Genomic DNA, 26,470 nt, shown 5'->3' with positions numbered 1-26,470 from the left:
TTTAAATTTTTTACACATATTAAGAAAATATATGAAATTATGATTATCAATGTATTATTCTTGTACTCAAATATTCTCAATAACTTTTAACCAATAAAATATTAATAATACAATTATGTTTTTGAAATTTACAATTTACCAATAATTAAAATATATAAATGTATATTTTTGAAATAATTTTCTTCTTCTAGAACATGGAGATATTTTCGGAATGGAAGGAGTGTAATTATGATAATACTCTTGCTAGCTCAACAAAGATTTGTTTAACCCTTTAGCCATGTTGATTACTTTCTTAAACCAAATTAACCTTTCTTTTTACTTTTATCATTTTCATACGTTTCTATTTTTTTCCTTTTGCTTTTACAGAGCGGGCAACTAACTTTTATCATCTACATACGCAAACAAAATTTGGGAATCAACAACCTTTTATTTTTTTATGTAAATTGACTCACCAAATATTTATATTTCAGAAGATTAAATTATTTGTGATACTAATTTTATCAAATTACTCACCAATTTGCTGTATAAAAGAATAAAATAAAGAGGTACAAACGGGAGAGGAGAGACAAGTGGCACTCACCATCCCCGCTTCCTCTCTTTAAAGGAAAAAAAAAAGAATAAAATATATTTATTTTTCACCCTTTCCTTTAATTTATTCATTTTAAACGTTTTGAACTTTCAAATAACTCCGAAAACCCCTCCCCTGTGACCCTGTCCTCTCCGGCTCTGTCTTTTTCTTCTTCCTCTCTTTTTCTTTCAGTAACGTTTGAATTGCTTCATAGAATCTTCCGATCTGTCAGCAATCGCTTGCATTGTCCTCGTAATCTTACTTCTCTGATTCGAAAACCCCGATCTACACTGATTCTTCCCTCCAAAAAGCTCCGTGAAATGTCTTCCCCGAAGATTCAGAGTGAGTGAAAAAACGATATGAACATATTTCGATTCTCCGAGCCCAGTTCCCGAGATCGATTAGCTTCGAAAGTGCCCTCTTCTCCCAAAGGTTTTACATTATTTCTCACCTAACTAAATTCATTTTGAAATATTTTTAGTAAAGCTTGGGTCTACAACCAAACATATTTAGCAGCATCTACTACTAATTTTCTTATGTATTAATCTGGAGAATTCACAAGCTTATTATTTAATTTATTTACTTAAGAGGAAAAGTTGTATAAAAAAAGAAAAAAAAACATAAAAGACAGAGCTAATTTGTTGTCTGGTGGAAAACTACAGTTAAAGGAGGGCAGTGTGGTAGAGAAAATGAATGAGTTTGTTGCTCTGCTTTATCATAAAAAGTAAAGCCAAAAATAACTTAGAAGAAAATTAATAAACAAAATCTTAGGGAAAAGTTTGTTGGATAGTGTCATGATTTGGTCTTTTGTTTGTTAAAACTTCAATTTTTATTCAACAGTGGTTATGATGATTTTTAGTTTACATGTAATCATGACTTGCTTTATCAATCTTCAACCCTGAAATGGTTATGGCATCTTCTTCTCATCATTAGTGTCTTCATTTTTCTTTTAATTCTTTCAGGAAAGAAACAGAGTCAGAAACTCAAGTCTCCAAGATCATCATCATCTTCTGAGTTTCATTCTTGCCATTGTGAAGCTCTAAGTCAAAACAAGGTATGTATACTCATTTAAGTATTGAGAGGTAAATGTTTTTGGTTCCAGTTGTTGTCTGAAAGTGACTTCTTGCTCATATTGTAGTTGCATCAAGATTCTGATCATCAATTACCGATGCGAAGCTTGTTAGCACAAGAAATGTCAAAGCAGAAAGAATCTAAAAGGAGATCACCAAGCATTATAGCGAGGTTGATGGGTCTCGATGTCTTGCCGCCTCAGAGTTCTTCCCACAGGCAACACAAGTCTGTGGAGAGTCAGCAAGGTATGAGCGGTGGAGGAACCAGTTCTTATGATGGTTGTGAATCTCTTAGAAGGAGCTCAAAGTGTGAGCAGAAGTTTAAGGATGTTTTCGAAGTTTTGGATGCAAAGAAGGCAGAGAGGAGCAGTAGAAACTTATATCACCAGGGAAAGGTGGACGCTGCTAATCTCACACAGGCGGAGATGGCTTTTATAAGGCAGAAGTTCATGGAGGCTAAGCGGCTATCATCTGATGAAAAGCTTCGTCATTCTAAAGAGTTTAATGATGCGCTTGAGGCTCTTGACTCTAACAAAGACCTCTTACTGAAGTTTCTTCAGCAACCAGATTCATTGTTCACTAAACATGTGCATGATCTTCAAAGCGCACCTCACAAGCCACGTTACAGTCAGGCGCCATCTCTGAAGTGTCTTAGCCATCCTCAGAAAGTTGATAGGGACTCGTTGAGGAAGATCCATAGGTCGCCTCATCGACATGGTGGTGGGGATGGTTGTCCTAGCCATTCTCATTCTAGGCATGCTTCCTATGAGACACTTGACTTACCAAACGTGGAGCAGGGAAAGAGAAATGAGCAGCAGCCGACCAAGATTGTTGTCCTGAAACCTAAGTTCGGTGGTAGAGCTTTTGCATCGCCAAGCTCTTCTTCTGATGAGTTCAGAGCAGATCGTAGGCTTCTTCCATGCACCAGCAGTCATGGCAGGCAGAAAAGTAACGAAGACATACGCCTCTCAAGACAGAGCTCAAAAGATTCCGTAGAATTTTCCAAAATAATGTCTAGGCAAAGGAAGGCGAGCTTTGAGACTTCAGGATTCAGAGGATATGCAGGGGATGAGAGCTCATCAGGGAGTGATTCTGCAAGTGAATCAGAGCTAGTTCCAGTAACTTCAAGAGCAAGAACCGCCTTTAACCGTAAGAACCATCATCGGTCTTTGCCGTCTAAGTCAACATCATCATCTGTGAGCAGAGAAGCCAAGAGGAGACTGTCTGAGAGATGGAAGCTGACACACAAGTTCGAGCAAGAGATAGAAATTAGCAGAAGCGGCACATTAGCTGACATGCTTGCAACTTCAGATAGGGAAGCAAGGCCAGCAAGTTTTGATGGACTCATTTTTGAAGAGGGGATTAGTAAAAGAGTTGAGAGCAATGCTCACTTGCCTGAACTGCCAGAACCGGTTGGGATCAGCAGTAGAGATGGTTGGAAAGGATCACGGTCAAGAAGTTATTCAAAATCCAAAACCATCATGAACCAAGAAAGCACTGGTGGTTACACTATAGTGCTTCCAAAGGAGTTGATCACTCGAGATGGATTAGTGATGGGGAGCTCTTCTCATCACTCTTTCTTGTTAAGCAAATCTTCTAGACATGGTAGTAACAAATCTCGTTCATCATACAATAGTTCACCAGAGATCAACGTCGGTCCAAGTTTAACCAAATCCCTTTACATGAACGAAGGGATTCATCAAAAAGAGAAGCTCTCGCCTTCTAGAACAGGTTGCAGTTTCTCAGTAGATGCAAATTCAGACACTGAGGATAGTTCAGCGTCTGATGATATCAAGACGGCAAGGTCTTCTGAAGCTCCAGATTTGTCAACTGTCACTTCTTTAACTGATCCTGTAAGTGAGCATTATGTTTCAATCTCTAAACATGAATATACATCTTTGTTATGACGCACATCTAATTGTCTACTGTTGTTCTAGGATATCTCAAGGATGCCAAGTGAGACTGTAAATCATTCTTCGGTTCCTGAACCACAGCCTCGTGAAAGCTCCAAGGAAGGAGATCAACCAAGTCCGGTTTCAGTTCTAGAAGCTTCTTATGATGATGATGATGTTTCATCGAGTTCTGAATGCTTTGAGAGTGTTAGCGCTGATCTCAAAGGTAGTCAATCAATGCTTGTCCGCTTACTGATTCGTTTGTCCATTTAAAGTTAGGAATGTTTCGACTCGTGTTATATGTACCTTACAGGACTCAGGATGCAACTTCAGCTCCTCAAACTAGAGTCAGCTGCTTACAATGAAGCTAGCATGCTCGTTTCAACTGATGAAGACACAGATCAGGAGTCGTCAACAATAAATGATGAGATTTTGACCAGCCAGGAGGTCAGAGAACAAGACTGGAAGTCATTATACTTAGTGGATCTCCTAGCTAACTCCAAGTTAAGCGACTCAGACCACAACACTGTCATGGAAACACCTGTAGATCCATCCTTGTTTCAGGATTTGGAGAAGAAGTATTCAAGCTTGAAAACCTCAACCCGGTTAGAAAGAAAGTTTCTGTTTGACCAGATCAGCCAAGAGCTTATACAGATATTAAAGCAGTTCTCGGATCATCACCCTTGGGTTAAACCAAAAAGGGTTTGCCAGAAATGGGATGCAAACAAGATACAAGAGACTCTGCGTGATTTGGTGACAAGAAAAGAAGAGAAACCAAGCAAAGATGATGTGGAGGATTGGCTGAGGTTGGAAGATGATACTGAAATCATAGGTAGAGATATTGAGGAAATGCTGACAGATGAACTCATAGCAGAGCTTGTAGTAGATGCAATCTTCTAAAATGTTTAAATATTATCTTTATTTTACATAATTAAAAAAAGCTAGACAGGTGCTAAATATGTAATGATAATTTCATCATATGAGGTGGTGAATAAGCATATGCATGAGTCTTTCTCAATAAACATTGAATATGGAGTTTGAAAGTCTTAAAACTTTTACCATTGATTTGATTCATAACACATGAGAGAAAGAGAATACAAATACACAAAAATGTGTTTATTTAGTTCTCCGGATTGGTACTTGAGAGTGATGATGGAGGTGGTGGTGTCCAGAACTGGGCATTTTTGACCTTTGAGAGGCAACCCAATACTTGTAAGGGAGTGATGTCTCCAGTCACAGTCACCTTCTTTGAGGCCAAATCTATGTTGAAGGATGTCACACCTACGTATTTGCCAAAAACTAATATAATTAGCTTAAACCCACTCACAATGATACTTAAACCGGTTCCAGAAGGATGTGCAAGTTTTCAAAAAACTTGTTTATGTTTTGTTTAATCGGATATTATACTAACAGACAATACTTCCCCCAAGTAAAAAAAAAAAATTATGTATACTTGTTGACAACATGTTGATAAGAAAAAGCAAAAAAAAAAAGAAAAAGAAAAAGAGTTGTTGATAAGAAGAGAGTGACCTTGCATTCTAGATAGATGTTTCTTCACTTTGCCTTCACAGCCTCTGCACTGACAGTGAAGAGACACTCTCAGAACAACCACCTGCACTTTCCAAAACACAACACAACAAAATCTCCCCCTCAAATCTCTTTTTACGTTACATTCGTACGGTAAACGACAAGCTTTACTTTACTTTACTTGCCTGCTGGTCTGAACCAGAAGAAGTCTTCTTCTTCTTCTCTTCCACTGCAGCACCAGAGCTTTTTCTTGCCTCGGAAGGTTCACCTTCCTCCGTTACAAACACATCCTTACCCGTAGAAGAACCGGATAAAGTAACCGCGTCGGTCCCCAGAAGATACCTAGTAGAGCCAGCTGGGGTACTTTTGGTAACGTCAAAACAGCCAAAACTCTTCCTAGCTAAGCTAATATTATCACTACTACTAAGTAGCTTCAACAACGACCCTGAAGTACTCTTCCTTCCCTTCTCCACCTGAACCATCTTCCCTTCAACGGAGGGGGAAGGGGATGAGGGTATTCTCGTAATTTTCGAAAGCTGACGGTACGGTTCAATGTAGTCGTCGCCGGAAGAGCACGGTGCCGTGAAAGATCTCCTACCATCTTTGATGATGGGATTATGACGGTCGATGGCTCGTGCCATGACGCTCCGTTCGTCGTGGTTAACCGTAGCCGTCGATGCTTGTGATGCACAAAACATAGTGCCTTTCATGTTTTTTTTGCTACAGGTCCGGATAGAAGCTTAGCAGAAACAAAACTCATTAATATATACAAACAATTGCACATATACGTTACAAATACATGTGTGTTATTGTTAATGCGTCAGTGTGTCACATGTAGAGTGTAACAGTAACAGAGAGTTTTGAGTAGGAACGGTCTTGTGTTGTCCACATAAAACATACATTATATGTTGAGATGTCACTATTAGCTTAGCTATTTATGTACTACATTACATTTATTCTCCCTTGGATACCGATCAGTCTTTTGTAAAGAAGATGGAGAAAAGAAATAAAGGAAAGGCTTTAAATGCAAGTTTTTAATTTAACTAGGCAGAAGGAGAATTGCTGTAGTAATTTCTTAAAGCGATTGTTTCTTTATATGTCAAGTTCTAACAGACTGAACCACTATATCGAACAAACACCCAAAGTGGAAAGAAGAAATGCTCACAGCTAACTTTGTAGCTCAATCAACTGCCATTTGCAGCCAACTCTTTTCTATGTATGCAGTCTATATAAATACGTCTCGACTGTATCAAAAACTTGTTGCATTTATATTTGAATTTTCTTTATTGTATATTTTTCAAAATATGAATACACCGTAGTAAGCTTTAACGGATAATTATTCGTTCAGAATACTAAATGCTAGCGAAAAAGATATATGAACAAATACAAGGCAAACAAACAACTGATTCATAACGTAGGCAAAAGGGCCCATCAGATGTCTTTCCAAAAACCTTATGTTTGTATGAAGAGAAACCAAGAGAGTTTGCCAATGTAATATCTAACCGACTAGGTTGAGATCCGCGCTATGCGCGGGGTGAAACTATTGTAAAATAACATAAGGTACATTACATATTCATTGGTGTTACTAAAAAAAACATTACATATTCATTTATAGTTTGCAGAATACATTATTGATAACATCTACAATATTATGTACAATAAAATGTACTATACTAAACTAAATGAGACAGAAAAAGGTGCATTGCATAATTTGCTCATATAGTATGTACGAACCACACTGAGAATTAATGACAAAGATTTATAATATTAATCAGGCCTCCAGAATTAAATATTGTCTCAGTTTTTTTTTTCAATTTATAAAAATTAGCTATCATATTGAAACTATATATAATTTGGTTTGGTTCGTTTATATATCATCAATTTTTGGTTCATTCGGTTTTATACCAAAAAGCCATAAATATATTTATTTTAAAAAAATTAGATTATATGAGTAGATATCAGATTTTTTAAAACATAAATATATATTCCTTAGTCTAACTTTTAAATATAATATTTTATGTTTTATTTAAATATTCAAATAAAAGTAAGAAAGTAATAATACCAAAGAATTATATATAATTATTTTTTATCACAGGGAGTTATCAATAAAAACAAAAATATGTTTTATTTAATTTGATGAAAATGAAAAAAAACCATTTTAGCTTAAAAAATAAATAATGATTTAAATCAATGTTTTGATTATGAATATCATATTAATAAAATAAATGTGTATATATTATTTAATGTTAATTTTATTACAAAATTTACATATAAGTATACTAATATTTTTAATTAATCGATTTCTTCGGTGATGTTTCTTAAAGATAACATCGGCTCGATTTCTTTTGAACTACCAAATCTAAATCACTTTTTTCTACTTCGATTTAATTTGGTTTTAATTGGTTAGTTCTATCAGACTGAACACCTCTAAATATTAGTACATCGATATGGATACCTAATGTGTAAGAAATTGGAATACATGATCAAATTCCTACAGAATATTTTTCAACTTTGAGATTTTTTTTAGTTTAGATTGATACGTTTTAGTATTTGAACCATAAATGTACCTCTTTGTTATGTGAGCGAGATTTGCCGGGCACATGAATACCAATGTTTTGTTTTAGAATATACCTAGAAAATAATGGCAACTTAATGGTATTCACCTCACATAAATTCACTTTGAACACAATTTAATATTTCCGTAAAATTAAGCATAACTAATTAATGCATATATTGACGGTATGTTACCAAAAAGTCATATTATATACCAACATCATTTTCGATTTTTTTTTAAAAGTAACATGATTAGCCTTAACATCAGTGAGATGAAAATGGTATGTGTCAATCGCTGCTGGTTTATATAACTATTGATCCTTTGATAGTGATTTACTCCTGATTCACAATGATCTGATCACTCACAACTTTGCTTACGGTTTATATGCAACATTACACGATTAACAATGAAATGTATGAGTTCATACTTGAATATTGTTATTCTGTGACCAAGATAAAGCGATCATACATATGAGTATAACAACAGTGAAAATGCATATTTTCAGAATTGCTAATATCCCACCCCCTTAACATCTTGCTAGAAAGATAATCATACTGTAAAGTACTGATATCTTAATTAAAAAAGAATTATATAGAACCACATGTATAGTATAATCAACACATGTCTTGAAGAGAAAGAAGCCATGTTCTATAGCATATGTGTATGTATAGCTGGAAGAAACCATCTTAGTAATGACAACTCGATTTGATAATTTTGATATATGAAAGGATAACAAAATGCAAAATACTTATTTAAAAACCATGTTTAGGTGGTAACGTGTTGAAGGAGAAGAAAAATAAACAGAGCTGCCATGAAAAAAGAAAAAAACAGAGCAAGGTAGACGAAAGCTCGCTGAAAATTCAAGCCAAGACATTAGTGAGTTCAGACAGCAAGCTCGCTGAGAATTCAAGTCAAGACATTAGTCAGTTCAGACAGCAAGAATTCAAGCCAAGCCAACGCATAAAAGTTTCAGCTTTACAAACTCACTATATAAGACAATAAAAAAGAGTCTTCCTTTTGCCTTGAGATCACAATAACACGTCTTTGCAATTCATGATAAGAACTAAGGCCACTGGACTTAAACTCCAATCTCACATAAGCAGGGAATTGAACTCTTTAATGTCTTTGAGACCTTGAAATTTTCAGCTCATCAGCAAAGCTAAACAGTTTCAGCTTTAAACCACAGAAACATTCAGTACAATCAATTTTAGCCATAAAAGAGACTTCAACCTCACATAAGTTGCTAGTTCCTCGTTCTCGAATGACTTGCTATATCAAATGGTGTAGGATGCTAAACTAATCTAGGCGAAAAGGGAGAGATGAGAACAGATTCGAGAGGGACAAATGGCTTACTTGTTTGTTCATCAACATCGGGATATCACATACCCCTGCTACTATTCGATCCAAAGCTAGCTCCATCGCCTGATTTCTCCATCACTACAAACTTTCTTAAGCAGAAATCACAGACTGAAAACAACAATTAACCTTGAAGTCTGATGTCCATTGAGTAATCGATCAAAGGTACTACCCAAAATGACAGGACCGAACGAATCTGCCGTAGTAATCTTTGAAGCTCCCACTCCTCGCACATCGCCTCCCTGACTCACTCCACTCCTTCTCCGCCGTCTCTTCATTCCTCCGCCGCCGCAACGGCCTCTCATGACTCTACTCGCTCGTCTCGTTAACCTCACTGATCTCACCGTCTTTTCCACCCCTGTCTCCACCTCTTGTCTCTTTGACATCCTCTCGAAAAAAAATCGTCTCTCTCACCATCTCCGACATGAAGCTCTCCGAAAACATCCCTAAAACATTCCACTCAAATCTCACATTCTCGATTTATCAGATAATCTGATAAAGGATGATTACACACTTTGATTACTCTACTCTCCAACCTTAGAGCTCTAAAATTGTCGTCCAACTCAGATATCCGGGGAGCGAGATACCCGACATATCATCGGCGAGCTAATCTTACTAAAGAATAAAAACTCATCTTATTAAATTGGTTGGTCGATTGAAGAAAATATATGGCGTTATCTTGTTATCAAGCCAATTATGTCATATGTGTACTAATGGCATATAGTGTAATTTCTCTAGTAAGTAAAGGGTTATTAAAAATGAAAGCTGAGAAGAGCTATGGTAATGACACCTCACCTATAATGGCAAACTTGTGAATAAAATACAAAATAAAGGTTAGATTCTAAAAATGCTTCTGTATTAATAAGTAAGGGATAATGTGAAGGGAACATGAACGGAAAAATATTACTATATTCTTCCACTAAAATTGAGCCCAATTGGCCCTAGTGACTGGCCAAAATAGTAATCCATTAAAGACAACTAAAATATATTAGCTAAAGTAATGTCAGTAGTAATTTGTGTCACTGATGGAAGAACAAAAAAAAAAGAAAAAGAAATAAGACAAGAAGAGAAGAAAAAAAAAACTTAGCAGAGAGCTCTTGCGAAAGAGACTATACATATATGAATCTTAAACCAAGAAGGAAGATCTTTGTGTGACTCTCACTTAGAGACCTTTGCCTTCGTCTTCGTTCAAGATTCGGTTACGGAAGTCACTTACCATACGAGGCAGACCATCACGCAGAGAGATCTTTGGTTCCCAGTTCAGAAGTTCCTTTGCTTTGCTTATGTCTGGTTTTCTCTTGTGAGGATCATCCGCTGTGTTCGGTCTGAACTCTATAGTTGCGCTCGAGTCAATCACCTCCTTAACCACCTGCGCAGACAAGTTCCCATTTCATACACAGAACTGAATGTTTCATGTTAACTATGATCCTAAACTGAGTTCAAAAGAACATTACGCAATTTTCTAAAGATGAGCACAGAACCGATTCAAACTGAAATTATTAAACGAACCAAACCAAAAAAAAATAATTACTGTAAAAGTAAAGCAAACCTCTGCAAGCTCAAGCATTGTGAATTCCCCTGGGTTACCAAGATTGAAAGGTCCTACGTGATCGTTTTCCATTAACGCTACAAGTCCATCCACCTTAGAAAACAGAGATCTTGTTATATATCAAGGCATTATATATTCTTTTGCACTGCTTGGAGAAACTAATCATACATCCGGATTGAACTGAAACAGAGGTTGTTCTACTTACCAAGTCGGAAACATACTGAAAGCTTCGAGTTTGTTTTCCATCACCATACACAGTCATCGGATGTTTGCGTATAGTCTGCGTAGATATAAAACATTATTCTGTGAGAGTGTATATTGTAAAAGGCTATAAACATAAACAAGTTGTGTTACGTTGATAAAAGAGCTAAACCTGTGCAACAAAGTTACTAACAACACGCCCATCGTCGAGGCACATTCGGGGTCCATAGGTGTTGAAAATACGAGCAATTCTAACCTGAAAATTGAAAAATTAGTCAAGAGATCACTCAGTCATATATCACTGTTGTGGACATATAGTCACCAGCTCTAAACATTCCAATATTGAAAATTCTCCTATCAACTAAAATAAGAAACCGCATCGTAAATGTAACAGATCTTGGTAAACAGCATGGGGATGATTCCGACACTAACTGACACAAAAGGCAACACATGGTAATGACTACGAGTTGCAAACTGTATAAATCTATCTATCAATTGCGCTAAGAGCTTGCATTTATGGAACAATTTACCTCGACACCTGCACCTCGGTGATAATCCATGGCCAGAGTTTCAGCAGTACGCTTTCCTTCATCATAGCAACTCCTTTCACCTATAAAAAAAATATGCCACGAACTAGTGAACCAATCTCTCGTTTTACTTATACATCTCATGAACTAAGAAATGCAAATCCAGAATCTTCCAACTCACCAATTGGATTCACATTGCCCCAATACGTCTCCTTCTGTGGATGCTCAAGAGGATCTCCATAGACTTCACTTGTGCTGGTGAGCAGAAACCTTGCTCCAACTCTCTTTGCAAGTCCCAACATATTGAGTGTTCCCATTACATTCGTCTTGTGAAAACCATCGTTAAGGATCATAAGTAACCATCACACGAGATTTATCAAAATAAACAAAAGTACTAAAACGAATATATATATATATATATATAGAAATTAATTTAAAAAGGATATGATAGTCTTGACAGGATTATACTTGTAGTGAACAGGTGAAGCAGGGCAAGCCAAATGGTAAATCTGATCAACCTCGAGGAGTATCGGCTCAACCACATCGTGACGAATGAGCTCAAACCTCGGATTCGAGAACAGATGAACCAGATTCTCCTTCCTCCCCGTGAAGAAGTTATCGATCACGATCACCTCATCTCCCCTCCCTATAAGCTTATCCACGAGGTGGCTCCCGACGAATCCAGCTCCCCCGGTGACGACGATCCTCAGCCTCCGCGGTCCGATACCGACGGGAACGCGGCCGGTTTTACTACCTCCACCGCCGTAGTTGAAACTCATCCTGGAAGGCGAGCTGGAGACGGATCTGGTGGTGATGAGGGAGGTGGACTCGGCGGGGGATAGGCGGGAGAGAGAAGGCTGGAGGATGAAGAAGGTTGATCCGATCAAGATCCCGACGAGGATGAAGAGGAGTCTCTGTTCGCGGAAGAGGTAGTTGAGCGATCTGGGGAGAGATCTGGGGTGCTTTAAGGCCTTGGGAGAGTAAGGAGACGATTGGCTCATGGGGATCGTATCGTCGTCGCGCTTCGAGCTCATTTGCTTGTGAAGCTGCTTCATAGTGGAGAGCTTCCGAATAGAGAGCTTCGTCGTCTCGGGAGTTGCAGGGAGAGAGTGTTTGGGATCTCGACAGATTCAACCGTTTGGAGATGAAGAAGAGAGCGATGTGGTGGTTACACGGCGATTACTTGCTGCAGCGTGATGCACAGTGTTCGCATTTTTTTTGTCATCAAGTGAATGAATATCTTAATTATTCCGTTATGGTGTTTGTATATAATTATTCAGGTAACTTAACCATAAAGCATATCCATAAACTTTAGTTAAAAGTTGAAAACATCCATCGAGGCTTTTATTATAAGCATGGCCCAATATTGGGCTTAATTTTTTTAATGGTCTTAGAGAAATGTAATACTGGGCCTAACTTTTTCTAACCACTATTGGGCCTAATATTTCTATTAATTGGCCAGCCCAATATGTCCATGGATAATAGATTGTTTGTTTTCTATATTGGTAACACCGACCTGTTGATTCTAAACCGTTGATTGAAAAAACGACAACGAATCTGAACCGTTGAAGCTTGTCGGTTCCGACATTTAAAAGATAAGGAGTCACGAAACCAAGACTTTTGCTGACAAAGAAAAAAACCTATCCGCGGTTTCACTTTCATCTTAATTAGGGTTAACTCTCCTTCCTTATCGCCGTCGTCTCAAGAAGGTACGAAGAGTCTGTGTGTAATTGGATCCTCTTTCATTGATCTTCCTTCTCTTAATCAATAGGTTTCAATCTGTTTCCTGATTCTTCACTGTTCGTACGCATGCGCCTGATAAGATTTTTTTTTTTTTTTTTTGATCAAAGCGCCTGATAAGATTATTGTATAAAGTTTTGCAGATTTGAAATATGCCTCGATTTGATGATCGATATGGAAACACTCGCCTCTACGTTGGCCGTTTGTCATCTAGAACTCGCAGCAGGGATCTTGAGCGTCTTTTCAGCAGATACGGAAGGTAAAGTTCATATCAATTTTTATGTAATTTGATTGTCATATCTTGATTTTTTTTGAATCGGGAATGATTCTTCTTGTGGGAGATAAGGGAAAGGATTGAGTTTTAGTATACTTTTGTAATGATGAATGAGGAATGATTCGTCTTGGGGGGAGATGTGTACACAATGTGAACATTAGGCATCCAATGAGTTATTTGGATCTAGGCTTAGTGTTTTGTTTGCTTTGCTTTCTTAACTTGAATGATGTTGTTGAAGGTTTCTCTGTGGGGGGTTTGCCTAACCTGGAGAGATGTTTGATGAGTTGTGTGGACTTGGTGTTGGTGTAATTTGGTGGGAACTCTCTCGCCTGGTGTTATAGATGGTGCATCGGCGATTTTGTTTGTTCATTTATTGCATGTTTTTTAGTGGGACTTGGCCCTACTAGAGTCTCAGAATGGTGTTTTAAGTAAATGATGGGCCTTGATTTTCTGGCTACACTTTCCGCAGAGTACGGGATGTTGATATGAAGCGCGACTACGCCTTTGTTGTAAGTTATATCTATCACCTTTTATCAGAGGGTTTGAATTTGTGTATTCTCGTACACATGTATTTTGTGCATATATCTTTGTCCCTCACATGTTGAGAACAGGAATTTAGCGATCCTCGTGATGCTGATGACGCAAGATACTACTTAGATGGACGAGACTTCGATGGAAGTCGCATCACTGTCGAGGCTTCCAGAGGGGTTAGTTTGTTTGTTCTGTCTCTGTATTATTGGCTCCTCCACTAGTTTCATGTAAATTACTGATGATGCCTTGCAAAAATCCTTTAATTGATGATAGGCTCCTCGTGGTTCTCGGGACGGTGGCAGCAGAGGTCCTCCTCCTGGTTCTGGTCGCTGTTTTAACTGTGGTGTTGATGGTCATTGGGCTAGAGACTGCACAGCAGGTGACTGGAAGAACAAATGTTACCGATGTGGTGAAAGAGGACACATTGAGAGAAACTGCAAGAACAGTCCTAGTCCTAAGAAGGCCAGGTACTCTTTTAATTTCTAAATTCTTGTTTGTGAAAGAAGTTCCTTTTTTAAGCTGATGCTGATTACTTCTTTGGGTTGTAATGATCCAGGCGTGGTGGAAGCTACTCCAGGTCACCAGTTAAATCCCGCTCCCCTCGCCGCAGAAGAAGCCCAAGCCGTAGCCGTAGTTACAGCCGTGGTCGTAGCTACAGGTTAGAAAAGCATACGCTAGATCGTTGTTCTTATGTTTGCAATGCTTTTTTCTACATGAGCTATGGATCTGTTGGTATTAACTGGTGCGTTTTGTTTTTCATCAGCCGTTCACGATCGCCAGTGAGAAGAGAGAGAAGCGTGGAGGATAGATCACTCAGTCCCAAGGCAATGGAGCGATCCGTATCTCCCATAGGCAAAGACCAAAGCCTTAGTCCAGAGCGAAGAGCCGTAGATGCAAGCCCAAAACTAGAAAAGCAAGTTGGGTCGGACTATGAAGCCAGCCCAAGGGAGAATGGTAATGGCAAGAACTCTGCGAGTCCTATTGCGGGAGGTGAAGAAAGTCCTGCTCAAGACAGGAGCCCCATTGATGATGAGCCTGAGCTTAACCGTTCTTCCCCTAAAGGCAGCGAGTCACCGTGATGGCTCGTTACCCCCAAACAGGGTAAGAAGCTCAATGTATCATTGTGTGTCAATTGGGTGTTGTTCCTTAAACTTTTTCGTTGTGGACTCGTTTGTTTGTCTTGAGACAACTTTTAAACTTTGTTATGTTTCATAAACTTGTTTTTAGCAAAACATATTTATAATATTCTCGTTTGTAAACTCTTATGAATAAAGCTTTCGATTGTTTATGCATTTTCTTTTTTACATTCAGTTCGTTCTATTACAGAACAAATATAAATGACAGCTGATTCTATTTGCCTCTTTAATTTCCTAACATTTACGACAGCAAACGGAAGAACTGGCGTTAACTTGTCATTGGATGTGTCAAATGCTTATAATTTTGTATTTTGGTCGTGTTTCTGTGACATTGACTAACAATAAGGTGGTTACCACTACCAGGCCACAGTTAGAAAAATGCATCCTCTTGTGCACAGAAAAAAAAATTGCATCCTCTCATTTGCCGAAATCAAAATCTGATTGGTAAAAAAGTGCTGTATATAAACAGTAGGAACACATTCAGAAGCTGAATATTACACCACTAAGATCATGAATCGCCTTTGCAGTGTATGAGGAAAAAAAATGATATTTACTTGACAGGAGCAAGGATGGTGTAGAGAAGGAGGAAAGAGACAATGACGATGGCTCCGACTAGTGTGAACTTTGGACTTGTCCAAAGCATGAGATTAGATCTCTCTGTTCTTTTGATTGGATCAACTTCTTCCGACAACGGAAACTCCGATCTCGGAGGATTCCACGTCACGTACTTGTCGACGTTGAACTGAGAGAAGAACGTCTTCTTGCTCTGTTTCTTGAAACTCTTCCACGCTTTGTCCCAGTCCCTCGACGATCTATTATCACCTGAGAGTCACAATAAAAGCAAGAAACCAGTTTTGTTACACATGAGCACTAGCTTCGAGATATAATTGATTTATTCATTTTTTTCTCACCGTTGTCGTTTTTGGGAGATTCGTCGGGGGTTCTTTTGGAGCAGAGGAATCTAGAGGAAGATGATGATCTAGGGGAAATCAGACAGAGATTAGATGATCTTAAGACGGAGGAGATTCGAACAGAAATGTCCATCGTGTTTTCAGTACGGACAAAAGAGGATCTTGTGAGTGTTGTTGTTTCTTCTTCGATTCTCTGCCGGACAATGTGATTTTTCCTTAGCCTTTCAATCTCTTGGTCCATCTTCATTAGTGACACGTGGGATGTCAATGGGACCCGTTCATATAAGACCTCGGGTTACTGATATTAAACGGTTTAACTGTTTGGGAAGTATCAGACCAGAACATTTTCAGCTTTAATACCTAACCGGCACCGATAAGTGGGCTGAAGTTGGGGGGGGGGAGAAAAGTTGAGCCTTGTGGCTTGTGACTTTACATTAATGTGGGCTGCATGGGCCAAGAAGTTGTAATTGAGCCCAGTCCTTAAATCTGTTTCCAGTGGACCAGTTCTGTGATGCAGGTAAAAATTATGTCCTGAGAATATGGTAACAAGAGATAAATCGAACCTGGCTTCCTTAAGCAAAGCACTGACATGAATCTTAACTGAAAAATCTTCTTTTTTTTTTTTTTTTTTTTTTTTTTTCTTTTTGTCAGCTGCCCATCTTATCTAGATCAAGTGGTGGTCCGACGAGCCGAGTCTCCGTGGAGTCTCTCCATCTGACCGGGTCTGATCTATATGGGAAAAAATGTATCATCTCTTTCTTGCTTCTTTAGCTAGAGCATCGGCCCGTCCATTCATGTTTCGAGGAATATGAGATAGTCTCACATCCTCAAAATTTTCATGGAGGCCCTGGAAAATCCCGATCTCTGTCGCGAATGCTGGCCACTCCCCCGGATTCGTAATCATGTCCACCAGATCTGTGCAGTCCGTCTCGAAACTTATCGTGGTGATCCTCATGTTCCTCATACATGAAGCTGCCCAGAGTAAACCTTCCATCTCAGCGTGAAGTGCTGAGAGGCTCCTGCTACAAGCCCTCTGTCCAAAGGATACAGAGCCCATTTGGTCCTTGAAATTCCACCCTAAGCCACTAACACTGCTATTATCAATCCATGAAGCATCAATTCGGCAGGTAGGGATTCGGGGTATCCAAGGGGGCACTGTCTCCACTTCTGAAGAATGGGTACCGTCATGTTCCCCCTCTTCATCCTCCTTTTCGTTAGCCGTCCTCCAACATTCGGCCTCGAGTGTCGCATGTTGAAGAGTATCCATCGGGGATACGACTTTCCCATTGAAGAGTTTGTCGTTCCTCGCCTTCCAGATGTACCAACAGATCCATGGGAAGGTATCGAGTTGTGGTCTCAAGGGAGCCACCTCTTTTGTCTTCCAAAACAGAAAGTTCATGTTTTGGTATATAGATATACTCGGGAAGTAACCCGGAAGGGACGGATAGTCCGATAAAGCCCAAACCTGCAGGGCTGGGAGGCACTCAAAAAGAAGATGATTAATCGACTCCACTGGGGCAGCACATCTAGGACAACTCCTATCGGTACCCAGGTGTCTATAAGTGAGCCTCTCTGCTGTTGCCACACAGCCCGAGAGAGCTTGCCACAGGAAATGCTTCATCTTGCTTGGAGCTTTTATCTTCCAAACATGGCTTAGAAGACACGTGAAGCTCGGTTCACTAACCACATCCTGTGTAAGACTCCGTTTCATTGATTGAAGTAGATCATAACCGGTCTTAACTGAATATACTCCTGACTTAGTATGGTTCCAAGCATAACCATCTGGTAATAGGGAGCGAGAGGGTTTTACCCCAAGTATCAAAGGTATATCATCAGGATGAAAGAATTCTCTCAAAAGTGGTATATCCCACTCCTTGGTATCATCCTTAATAAAGGACTGAACCAGGAGCTGGGGGAGCCTGTAGACAATATGTTCGGCAGGTCTCGGTGGTCGCGCCCTTGAATCTGGAACCCAAGGCTCACTCCATACTCTCGTATCGTTGCCCGATCCAATTGTCTTCCGTAAACCCGAGAGGAGTAGAGGTTTTGCTGCCATGATACTACGCCATCCATATGATGGTGAGTATGTCCGTCGATCTTCTAAAGGAGAGGTGTGATGATAATACCTTCCTTTTAGAACTCGTGCCAGTAAAGAGTTTGGGTAATGAATTAATCTCCACAGTTGTTTTGCAAGAAGCGCTATGTTGAAATCGTGGAAATCTCGAAAACCTAGTCCTCCCAAATTTTTAGGAGTACAGACTTCGTTCCATGCTATCCAATGTAAACCTCTGCTGTTTTGTTTTGAGCTCCACCAAAAGTTTGAAGTCGTGCTCCTGAGCTTATCAGTAATACCCTGTGGAAGTAAGTAGCATGACATAACATAAGTCGGGACTGCTTGAGCCACCGATTTAATCTGGACTTCTTTTCCTCCTTTCGAGAGAAGTCTCGATGACCAATTATTTGTTCGTCCAATGAGACGATCTTGTACAAAAGAGAACACTTTCATCTTCGAACCACCAATTTGTTCAGGTAATCCAAGGTACATCCCCATGCCTCCTTCAGAAGAGAACCCTAACGCTTCTTTTATATCTTTTTTCCGAGAAGACTCCACTCGGTTTCCAAAGAACATGGAAGATTTTGACGTGTTTAATCTTTGGCCTGAGGCTTTTCCATATATGTCGAGAATGTCCATGATCTCTTTGCATTGGCTTAATTCTGCCTTGCAAAAGAAAAGACTATCATCTGCAAAAAGGAGATGGGAGACCCTTGGGCTCGCTCTTGCAACCCGAAGCCCAATAATCTTCTTCTCCATTTCTGCTCCATTTAGGAGTGAGATCAGTGATTCGGTGCACAAGATAAACAAAAAAGGGGAGAGAGGATCTCCTTGTCTCAAGCCTCTCTTTGGTAGGATTTTTCCCCTCGGTTGCCCGTTGACTAAGACTTGATATGAGACCGACGTGACACAACACATAATGAGGTCAACTAGTCTTTTATCAAAGCCCATCTTCTCCATCAAAGCTGATATGAAATTCCATTCTACTCTATCGTAGGCTTTGCTCATGTCTGTTTTGATAGCCATAAAGTCTTGTCTACATCTCTGGTTTGTCCTCAAGGCATGAAAATTTTCTTGTGCTATTAGGATGTTATCCGTGATCAAGCGTTTGGCTACAAAGGCAGATTGTGTCTCTGAGATCAAACGCGGAATAACCCTCTTCAGTCTCTTGCAAATTAGCTTAGATATAATCTTGTAGCTAACATTACAGAGGCTAATGGGTCGGAATTCAGACATATCCCGAGGTTTCTTCTTTTTTGGAATGAGGCAGATATTCGTTTGATTCAAAGCAGGATCGAATAGGCCAGTCTCGAAAAAGTCTTGTACAAGTTTAACTATATCTTGACGCATCTCCCGCCAGAATCTTTGGAACAATCTACTCGTCATGCCATCCGGTCCGGGTGCTTTATCCGGGTTTATATCAAAAAGGGCTTTTCTAATTTCTTGTTCTGACGGTTTCTCTAAGAGTAAACCATTGTCAGCCTGGGTCACCTTCACTGAAATGAACCACAGGGAATTATCTATCTCTGATGGTGAGGAAGTAGAGAAAAGATCTCGAAAGTATTGAACAGCCACGTTCTCCACCTCGATCTCTCTCTCTACTAGATTCCCATGTTTGTCTTTTATACTGATGATCCGATTTTGGGCTCTCCTTTGCTTGGTGATGCCATGGTGGAATTTTGTGTTTCTATCCCCATATTTGTGCCATTGGTCCCTACTCTTTTGTTCCCAAAAAGAGTTCTCTTCTCTAAAGGTCATAATAAGCTGTCTTCTTAGATCCTCCAATTCTTCAGTTGTAGAGTTTTCATCATCTTCGGCAAGATCTATTTTATTTTTTAATTCTTCAATCAAGACGGCAGAGTTTGTAGGATTATTCTTTCTCCAAGAACTGATTTTATTTCGACATGAGGTAACTTTTTGATGAAAATTCCGAACTGGAATTACATCAAACTGTCCCCACCCCGAGGTTACTGCTTCTTTAAAGCCTGGTTTTCCTATCCACCTTTTGTCAAATCTGAAATTTTTCCTTGTCCTTCGGGAGATAGATTGAATGCGTGCTAGGACCGGCCGGTGATCTGAACCCCATAGTCGTAGGAATTCTACAACTGACTGGCCAAATAAGGCATGCCATTCTTCATTTGCCACTGCTCTATCAAGCTTGCATTTAACTTTTCCGGTACTTCTTCTTCCCACCCACGAGAAGGAATTACCTTTATATGGGAAATCAAGCATCCCACAATTTTCTAACATGATACGGAAAGGGAGGAAAGAGCTCTCTAAACGACGTCTTCCTCCCCTCTTTTCATGGTTACCAGTGATCTCATTGAAATCTCCAATCATAAACCACGCCCCACTTCGGTTGGTACTCATGCGTGACAATCGTTCCCAAACTAGGTCTCGATGTCTAACAACAGGGTCGCCATACACAAAAGTCATAAAAACTGCATGTCCTTCAAATCTGGTTTCAATATCAATCATGTGCGTATCCGCATACAAAATAGTAACCAAAGGATCATCCATATAAAAAAGTGCTAGACCACCGCTTCGTCCACGAGGCTCTACGGTACAAACTTGATCGTAACCATAAGATACTTGCAAATTTTGGAGAACATGACGATTATTTTTTGTTTCTGATAAAAATAAAAATTTAGGTAGGAAACAATGATATAACTCATCAAGATGTTCCTTTGTTAGATCAGCTCCTACTCCTCGGCAATTCCATGCTACAATATTCATTTTACAAAACTTTTGTTTTTTTAGAGATTTATATATATACTGGACACATCGAACACTAGTTAAGAAAACTAATGTGATGAGCCAGAATAAACTGCTTGTTGCTATGGACACAACCCTTATGCTCGTTATCACCGAAATGTAAACCTTTTGCTGCTACCGTGACTTTTATGGTAGCTCCTTGACTTTCTTGTATCTCATTTTGTCTTCTTCCTTTACAGAAACTTAACACTTGGCCTTTGTCCGAAAGATAAGCCAAACCGCTGCCGTTGAGGACTTGATGTGTTTTATAAAGAAAGTCTTAGATGTTGCTTCACTTTAAGAACAAGAGTTACAAGTACGTCTTTATCAAATGTCCATAACCAATCTGTTTAAAATAAAGGAGAATGGAATGCAAATCTGGAGACCGGTGGAGACAGTGGTTCTTTTGGTTTCTAGAAATAGTTGTATATTGGACTTATCAATACCAGAAATCTAATGTGATAAACCAAACAAACTACTCTGAAAGTGTGATAGCGCAGGTCAGGCTCTTGATTGAGTAGAGTGATGTAGATCTCGTCGCCGGTTAGGTTAAAAGAACTCTTCGAGCTCTATCACAGAAAACTCGAGAAAGGAGAAGCAACAAACTTTCAAGGACAAAAACGGAGGTTGTAAACCGTCTTAGAAGTCGCGTTTCTTCAAGCCGTGGAGAAGCTCGCCGGAACAGAGTTGACATCCCCGTAAAAAAATGTTATCATCCAAGCCTTTCAACCAAGATACCCAGATCTCGAGAAGAAAGGTTCTTCAAGTCCTTTTAACTTGTTGCGACCAGATTAACACCAAGAAAGAGCTTTTCCACCAATGATGGAAGGATGAGCCAAGACTTGGAAATTCACAACTGGAAACGAAGCTTTGGAAGAAGGTCGGGGATGATTGAGTATAACTAAGCTGTGGAGTCCAAAAAATTCAAAATTTGAATCTATGGCAGAAAGAAGATCGGAGATGATGCACTCTGAAAAATCTTCTTAAAGTGTGCAATCAAGCTATTAAGTTTTTGGTTGGAAAAGCTTGGTGAGAGATCATGATAATTAGCAAACAATGGCCTTCTCATTTATAAGGAATAGGGAAATCAAATTTCAAAAACAAATGAAACAGAAAAAAAAAATTAACAGCATAAGTAAAATTTTAAGAGGGTATTGCTTAATAATAATGGAAGAACAAGTTGAAGATCCATGCTGGAGCATCAGTCCACCACAGTCTCTAGTTGCATCTTTCCTTTGGCAATTAGTTAAGTCTTATCGTTTCACTTGACCCACACCCACTCTCTCTTATTTACTTCTCTTAATCTCCACTGTCCATTCCAATTTAAACGGACAAGATTTTATCACAAATACCATTCACTTCATTATAAAGTTCCTCAAGTGTGTGTTGTTATTTCTGTGAATTTATTTTCAGTTAATTAGTAACAAAAAAAAATCAGTTTAAAGAAAAGTGAATTCTTTCTTTTTCTTTGTTACAACCAGGATTTTAGATTACTGACAAAAACTCATTAATGCGAATGCCTTTATATTACTTATTTCATATTATTCTAAGTGATGTTTAGAAAAAAAAAATTGTTTCAAAATAATTATTGTTCTCATTGTTTTAGATAGAATTTAATATCCTTTGAACTTTACGACCAAATTACAAAATATTGAATTATTTTGATTGGTTGAATTAGTTTTATTTAGTTATATTTTTATGTAACCGAGATATAGATAGAATTTTTTTTTAATCTATGTACAAAAACCTAAAAAACATTTAAAGTGATGCATATGGAGTATTTTCTAAATATATATATATATATATATATATATATATATATATATATATATTTGAGTGTATATGTGCATAGCTGTTAAAAATATTTGAGGGGATAAACTTATATTCATACTAATATACAAAATACAGATTTTTTAGATTTTTTTGTTTCTTTACAAGAAAAGCAAAAAAAATACAAGTGGGAAAAATAAATATCTAAAGACTCGGACTCCTTTATTATCTCCTCACTCTCTCATACCTCTCGAAGAACCCTTTCTAAACCTTATCCCCTTTCAAAGCATAGCGAGAGAAAGAGAGAGCCATGTCTGCCTCCGCTTCCTCCGTTTCTCTATCTTCCTTCAACCCTAAATCTCTCCCTCTCTGCGTCTCCCGCTCCGCCTCCATCCTCCCACCTTCCCTCTCCTTCAAACTCCACTCCATCTTCGCTTCCTCCGCCGCCGTCAGATGCTCCTCCCCCGCCCAACACTCCTCTCGTTTCGCCCGAAACGTCGCCGTATCGTCGGATTTCGAGGTTGAGGAGGAAAACATGTTCACCGACGGCGACGACGATTCCTCTCCCCCGCCTCCGCGTGGCGGAAGCTCATTCTCCGCTGACCTGAAACTCTTCGTCGGTAACCTTTCTTTCGATGTGGATAGCGCTCAGCTCGCTCAGTTGTTTGAGAGCGCCGGCACTGTTGAGATGGTTGAGGTATTATTAAATCTTAACCTTTCCTTTGTTGATGAAAGTTGAGATTTGGTTTTGTTAATCATTTGTGATGATAATGTGTTTGGTTTGGTTTGTTTTTTTGGTAGGTAATATATGACAAAGTTACTGGCAGAAGCAGAGGGTTTGGATTTGTGACCATGTCCACTGCATCTGAAGTTGAGGCAGCTGCTCAGCAGTTTAATGGCTATGTAAGGACATTACTTACTCCTCTTCTTTACTCTTGCTCTTGTCTTGTTTGTTCTTGGCTTGTGTGTGTAATGTTATTCGTGTCTGTTAATCCTCTGTTTCGTTTGTGGAGAGACTTTATGGTTTATGTATTTTGTAAATAAGATGTAAGCTTGTCTTTTTTTTTTTTTTAGTTGTACGTTGTGGCTGTTTTAGTTAAACCTGTTGGAAATGAACATTGCAGGAACTTGAAGGCAGAGCTTTGAGGGTTAACGCTGGACCTCCTCCACCTAAGAGAGAGGAATCCTTCTCCAGAGGACCAAGAAGCGGTGGTTACGGTTCAGAACGTGGTGGTGGTTACGGTTCCGAACGTTCCGGCTACGGGTCTCAGCGTTCAGGACGTTCTGGTTACGGGTCCGAGCGCTCCAGCTACGGGTCCGAGCGTTCAAGCTACGGTTCTGGGTCAGGTTCAGGGTCAGGTTCGTCAGACCGTGTTTATGTGGGTAACCTTTCGTGGGGTGTGGATGACACGGCGCTTGAGAGCTTGTTCAGCGAGCAAGGAAAGGTTGTTGAGGCCAGGGTCATTTACGACAGGGACACTGGTCGATCAAAGGGTTTTGGGTTTGTGACGCTCGGCTCTCCTCAAGAGGTCACGAGAGCCATCAACTCTTTGAATGGCGCAGTAAGTATTGTTATTATTCATTTCTCTTCACGTTACTTTTTATAGTGCAAGCAAACTGATACTCTTTCTGTTTGTTTGAAGGATTTGGATGGAAGACAGATTAGAGTCTCGGAGGCTGAGGCTAGGCCACCAAGGCGCCAGTTTTGAGCAACCATGTCACTTCACTACTCTTTAAGAGAAATGGAGGTGTAGGTCATCTTGATTGACGAACAAGCTATTTGAGTTTTGGGCTTTGTTTCTTTATTTTACTTTTTAAGCCGTTTTGGGCTTTTTGCTTTTATCTTTGCAGACTACTTAGGGTTTTGGACTTTTATTTTCTTTCTTCCATTGTGCTGTGCTTGTTCTCGTTAACTACTTGTCCACCAAATGTCTGTGGACCGATTAAAAGAGTGTACGAATGGTTTTGCTTTAGTAAAATTTCTTCAATCATAGTGTGATATCCCCATTTTACGAAAGAATGGGCCTGAGCAATGGCATATAGATCCCCACGGTGTGATACTACTTTCTCAGTACCAGTCACGTGGCCTCCCACCTCACAAAACTCGACTGCTCTATAGTGAAGGTTCGACTGCGATGGCATAGACATTAACAAGAGCTGCAACTAAGAAAAATCAACAGTACATAACAATATTGAACTGTCTAAGTTTGTTATTCTTTCAATCGTATATAATAAACCACACTTTTTAAGATGATACTTGCAATGCTTCTTAGATTGCTTAACTTTACACATGTTCAATTAACACAGTAGGCAGCTAACAAATTTTGCCACTTAGCCAGCTCAAATTAACCATACTAAACCAGAAGAACCAAGTATCATAATAGAAGGATCGATCAGTCAGCAAGTGTCGCAATATTGATTCCTTTGTACCCTGGCTTTTAGTAAAAGAAGTTGGCTAAATCAAATATCATAAACAAAATGTTGGTAGTTTAGCGGTAGTATAAGAGGATTAGTTATTATTTTGCTTTGGATTCAAACCATTTTAGTAGGAATTTGATATTCTTAAACAAATTTGTGTAAATGCTGACTTTAACGACTGGTTGTTATTGTTGAAGATTAGGAAACGAACAACAAAAATTACCAAGATTTGTTATCTTAGTCGCTGTAGAAGATCAGTATCGTTGGCGACTACCAAACGAACAAGGCTTGAAAAAGCTAAGAACGAATGAGACAGCAATAACCGAAAGCAGAGAAGGAACATTGAAGTGAAATAATGGAAGATTATGTCTCAAAAATAAAGAACACAAAAGAATAATAAATGTCACTTTGCTCTTTCTCCATCATACTTCCACCACTCTTCCTGTCTACAAGTTAGTCATTTTCTTCCCTTTTTAACTCATTCTCCTTTTTTTTGGTCATCACATATCAATTCCGTAAACGTATACTTATTAAACATTCGTTTGTTATTAGAGATGCATAATAATATTATAGAGATGATCAAGGCCAACCCCGAGTGTAATTTGATCTCTCTAACAAAAATGACATATATAAAATGAAAAACATTTTAATGTAAAGAATTTACAACTTCAAGTTTACAGTGGATAAGGTGGTCATTTCGCCAATTCTATCATTAGTCAAATTAATTATATATGGTTTATTTTTCTTAAACTAACACTTTTTGTCTGAACGTATTAGAAAGCGAGGAGCCTTTATACTGCTCTCCAGCTTCCTTTGTATTCGGCGCCACACCCAAACTTTATCTGCACACATCCATAAACAAATTCAACATCATCATATGTGTTTTATACTTTGAGAGCACTTCTTTGTTTATATCCTATTTTGTTATTTTTAAAGTCTCTTGAAAATCATAATCCTTTCACTTCCCACTCTTCTTCGCAGTTCTCTGATACTCTTTTTACAACAACTTAAACATAACAAAACTAAATTTACTTCGGTTTAATGTTAAGTAAACTAATCGAGTAATGTAATTCTTTTGTACCTGAAGTGAACTTTTTGTTATACAACTAAACCGAAGACAAATCAATTTTTCTATTGATTATTCACTTGTGGTAGTATATATAACAAATAGAGGTTGAATACACCGAGAGTGAGCTAATTATGTCCTATTAGAAATCCATCATGGTCGATTATATTTTAATATTACAAACTAGGTTTGAAAGTGAGAAACCCAAGAGGAATGTGGGGGTAATAAGAAAACAAAACAGAAGAGTTAAATGCGCATGCAAGCATGCAGACTCAATACACGTTGGTTTCAAGAAGTAATTATTGTTTATAATCTCTAAACCAATTACTCTAATAGGGCAGAGCTTACACTGAGAGTTCTTGTGATTTCTACGAACTAATTTAATTATTTCTTACACGCTTGATACAACCATAAATATGTCTAATGCTCTTTTGTAACTATATCTAGAAAACATTATACAATAAATAATATACAAATGGCCATGAGTTAGATATCCATATCCACATCCATAGAGATATGGGTAAAGCTTCTTAGCACAATTGGCGTTGAGTTTCGAGGACTGCTCAGCGACAT

The 26,470-nt window shown here is 38.7% G+C and overlaps 6 protein-coding genes across 14 annotated transcripts; 3 read left to right on the top strand and 3 right to left on the bottom strand.

The window, feature by feature from the left end:
- The first annotated feature begins 678 nt into the window (after positions 1-678).
- Positions 679-4,584, top strand: LOC108861983 (uncharacterized). Of its 4 annotated transcripts, none has more exons than XM_057011431.1 (6): positions 679-1,000; positions 1,531-1,622; positions 1,707-3,291; positions 3,328-3,491; positions 3,576-3,756; positions 3,844-4,584. In XM_057011431.1, the coding sequence occupies exons 1-6, from the start codon at positions 928-930 to the stop codon at positions 4,428-4,430; spliced, it is 2,682 nt and encodes an 893-aa protein (XP_056867411.1). In that variant the 5' UTR covers positions 679-927; the 3' UTR covers positions 4,431-4,584. The 4 variants fall into 4 exon arrangements, with proteins under 4 accessions (XP_056867411.1, XP_056867412.1, XP_018491489.2 ...); XM_057011432.1 differs by having other exon boundaries at positions 1,707-3,294; positions 3,331-3,491; XM_018635987.2 differs by having other exon boundaries at positions 1,707-3,491.
- LOC108861985 (protein SODIUM POTASSIUM ROOT DEFECTIVE 3) lies at positions 4,535-6,092 on the bottom strand. The gene is made up of 3 exons (XM_018635989.2): positions 5,243-6,092; positions 5,061-5,142; positions 4,535-4,811 (listed from the first exon to the last, which is right to left on the bottom strand). Exons 1-3 carry the CDS (start codon positions 5,765-5,767, stop codon positions 4,651-4,653), a joined length of 768 nt encoding a protein of 255 aa, XP_018491491.1. The 5' UTR covers positions 5,768-6,092; the 3' UTR covers positions 4,535-4,650.
- A 3,843-nt stretch (positions 6,093-9,935) lies between these two features.
- Positions 9,936-12,501, bottom strand: LOC108861984 (UDP-glucuronic acid decarboxylase 1). Its single transcript, XM_018635988.2, has 7 exons — positions 11,691-12,501; positions 11,426-11,573; positions 11,248-11,327; positions 10,890-10,973; positions 10,722-10,796; positions 10,517-10,609; positions 9,936-10,336 (listed from the first exon to the last, which is right to left on the bottom strand). Exons 1-7 carry the CDS (start codon positions 12,297-12,299, stop codon positions 10,130-10,132), a joined length of 1,296 nt encoding a protein of 431 aa, XP_018491490.1. The 5' UTR covers positions 12,300-12,501; the 3' UTR covers positions 9,936-10,129.
- Positions 12,502-12,797: 296 nt separating this feature from the next.
- LOC108863324 (serine/arginine-rich splicing factor RS2Z32) lies at positions 12,798-15,081 on the top strand. Of its 6 annotated transcripts, none has more exons than XM_018637712.2 (7): positions 12,798-12,953; positions 13,120-13,243; positions 13,728-13,767; positions 13,870-13,965; positions 14,063-14,256; positions 14,346-14,447; positions 14,553-15,081. In XM_018637712.2, exons 2-7 carry the CDS (start codon positions 13,137-13,139, stop codon positions 14,866-14,868), a joined length of 855 nt encoding a protein of 284 aa, XP_018493214.1. In that variant the 5' UTR covers positions 12,798-12,953; positions 13,120-13,136; the 3' UTR covers positions 14,869-15,081. The 6 variants fall into 6 exon arrangements, with proteins under 6 accessions (XP_018493214.1, XP_018493212.1, XP_018493213.1 ...); XM_018637710.2 differs by having other exon boundaries at positions 13,870-13,977; XM_018637711.2 differs by having other exon boundaries at positions 12,847-12,953; positions 13,128-13,243; positions 13,870-13,977.
- A 264-nt stretch (positions 15,082-15,345) lies between these two features.
- LOC108863326 (uncharacterized) lies at positions 15,346-16,073 on the bottom strand. Its single transcript, XM_018637717.2, has 2 exons — positions 15,837-16,073; positions 15,346-15,747 (listed from the first exon to the last, which is right to left on the bottom strand). Exons 1-2 carry the CDS (start codon positions 15,967-15,969, stop codon positions 15,476-15,478), a joined length of 405 nt encoding a protein of 134 aa, XP_018493219.1. The 5' UTR covers positions 15,970-16,073; the 3' UTR covers positions 15,346-15,475.
- Positions 16,074-22,644: 6,571 nt separating this feature from the next.
- On the top strand, positions 22,645-24,404 carry LOC108856641 (29 kDa ribonucleoprotein, chloroplastic). Its single transcript, XM_018630489.2, has 4 exons — positions 22,645-23,110; positions 23,215-23,316; positions 23,538-23,975; positions 24,057-24,404. The coding sequence occupies exons 1-4, from the start codon at positions 22,724-22,726 to the stop codon at positions 24,120-24,122; spliced, it is 993 nt and encodes a 330-aa protein (XP_018485991.1). The 5' UTR covers positions 22,645-22,723; the 3' UTR covers positions 24,123-24,404.
- Positions 24,405-26,470: the final 2,066 nt, after the last annotated feature.

The sequence above is a fragment of the Raphanus sativus genome, chromosome 5, assembly GCF_000801105.2.
Source record: "Raphanus sativus cultivar WK10039 chromosome 5, ASM80110v3, whole genome shotgun sequence".
NCBI classification, from domain to species: domain Eukaryota; kingdom Viridiplantae; phylum Streptophyta; class Magnoliopsida; order Brassicales; family Brassicaceae; genus Raphanus; species Raphanus sativus.
The sequence above is the reverse complement of the archived record's forward strand: the minus strand, read 5'-3'. Positions and strand labels throughout refer to the sequence as shown.

Coding starts and splice junctions, on each gene's coding strand:
- LOC108861983 (XM_018635987.2), top strand. CDS start 928: ATGAACATATTTCGATTCTCCGAGCCCAGTTCCCGAGATCGATTAGCT. Junction 1,001..1,530: donor AGTGCCCTCTTCTCCCAAAG/GTTTTACATTAT, acceptor TAATTCTTTCAG/GAAAGAAACAGAGTCAGAAA. Junction 3,757..3,843: donor TGTTAGCGCTGATCTCAAAG/GTAGTCAATCAA, acceptor TGTACCTTACAG/GACTCAGGATGCAACTTCAG.
- LOC108861985 (XM_018635989.2), bottom strand. CDS start 5,767: ATGAAAGGCACTATGTTTTGTGCATCACAAGCATCGACGGCTACGGTT. Junction 5,143..5,242: donor CTTCTGGTTCAGACCAGCAG/GCAAGTAAAGTA, acceptor TGGAAAGTGCAG/GTGGTTGTTCTGAGAGTGTC. Junction 4,812..5,060: donor ACATCTATCTAGAATGCAAG/GTCACTCTCTTC, acceptor GCAAATACGTAG/GTGTGACATCCTTCAACATA.
- LOC108861984 (XM_018635988.2), bottom strand. CDS start 12,299: ATGAAGCAGCTTCACAAGCAAATGAGCTCGAAGCGCGACGACGATACG. Junction 10,974..11,247: donor ACCGAGGTGCAGGTGTCGAG/GTAAATTGTTCC, acceptor TTCAATTTTCAG/GTTAGAATTGCTCGTATTTT. Junction 10,610..10,721: donor TTCAGTATGTTTCCGACTTG/GTAAGTAGAACA, acceptor CTGTTTTCTAAG/GTGGATGGACTTGTAGCGTT.
- LOC108863324 (XM_018637710.2), top strand. CDS start 13,137: ATGCCTCGATTTGATGATCGATATGGAAACACTCGCCTCTACGTTGGC. Junction 13,768..13,869: donor AGCGCGACTACGCCTTTGTT/GTAAGTTATATC, acceptor TGTTGAGAACAG/GAATTTAGCGATCCTCGTGA. Junction 14,448..14,552: donor AGCCGTGGTCGTAGCTACAG/GTTAGAAAAGCA, acceptor GTTTTTCATCAG/CCGTTCACGATCGCCAGTGA.
- LOC108863326 (XM_018637717.2), bottom strand. CDS start 15,969: ATGGACATTTCTGTTCGAATCTCCTCCGTCTTAAGATCATCTAATCTC. Junction 15,748..15,836: donor ATCTCCCAAAAACGACAACG/GTGAGAAAAAAA, acceptor TGTGACTCTCAG/GTGATAATAGATCGTCGAGG.
- LOC108856641 (XM_018630489.2), top strand. CDS start 22,724: ATGTCTGCCTCCGCTTCCTCCGTTTCTCTATCTTCCTTCAACCCTAAA. Junction 23,317..23,537: donor CTCAGCAGTTTAATGGCTAT/GTAAGGACATTA, acceptor TGAACATTGCAG/GAACTTGAAGGCAGAGCTTT. Junction 23,976..24,056: donor TCAACTCTTTGAATGGCGCA/GTAAGTATTGTT, acceptor GTTTGTTTGAAG/GATTTGGATGGAAGACAGAT.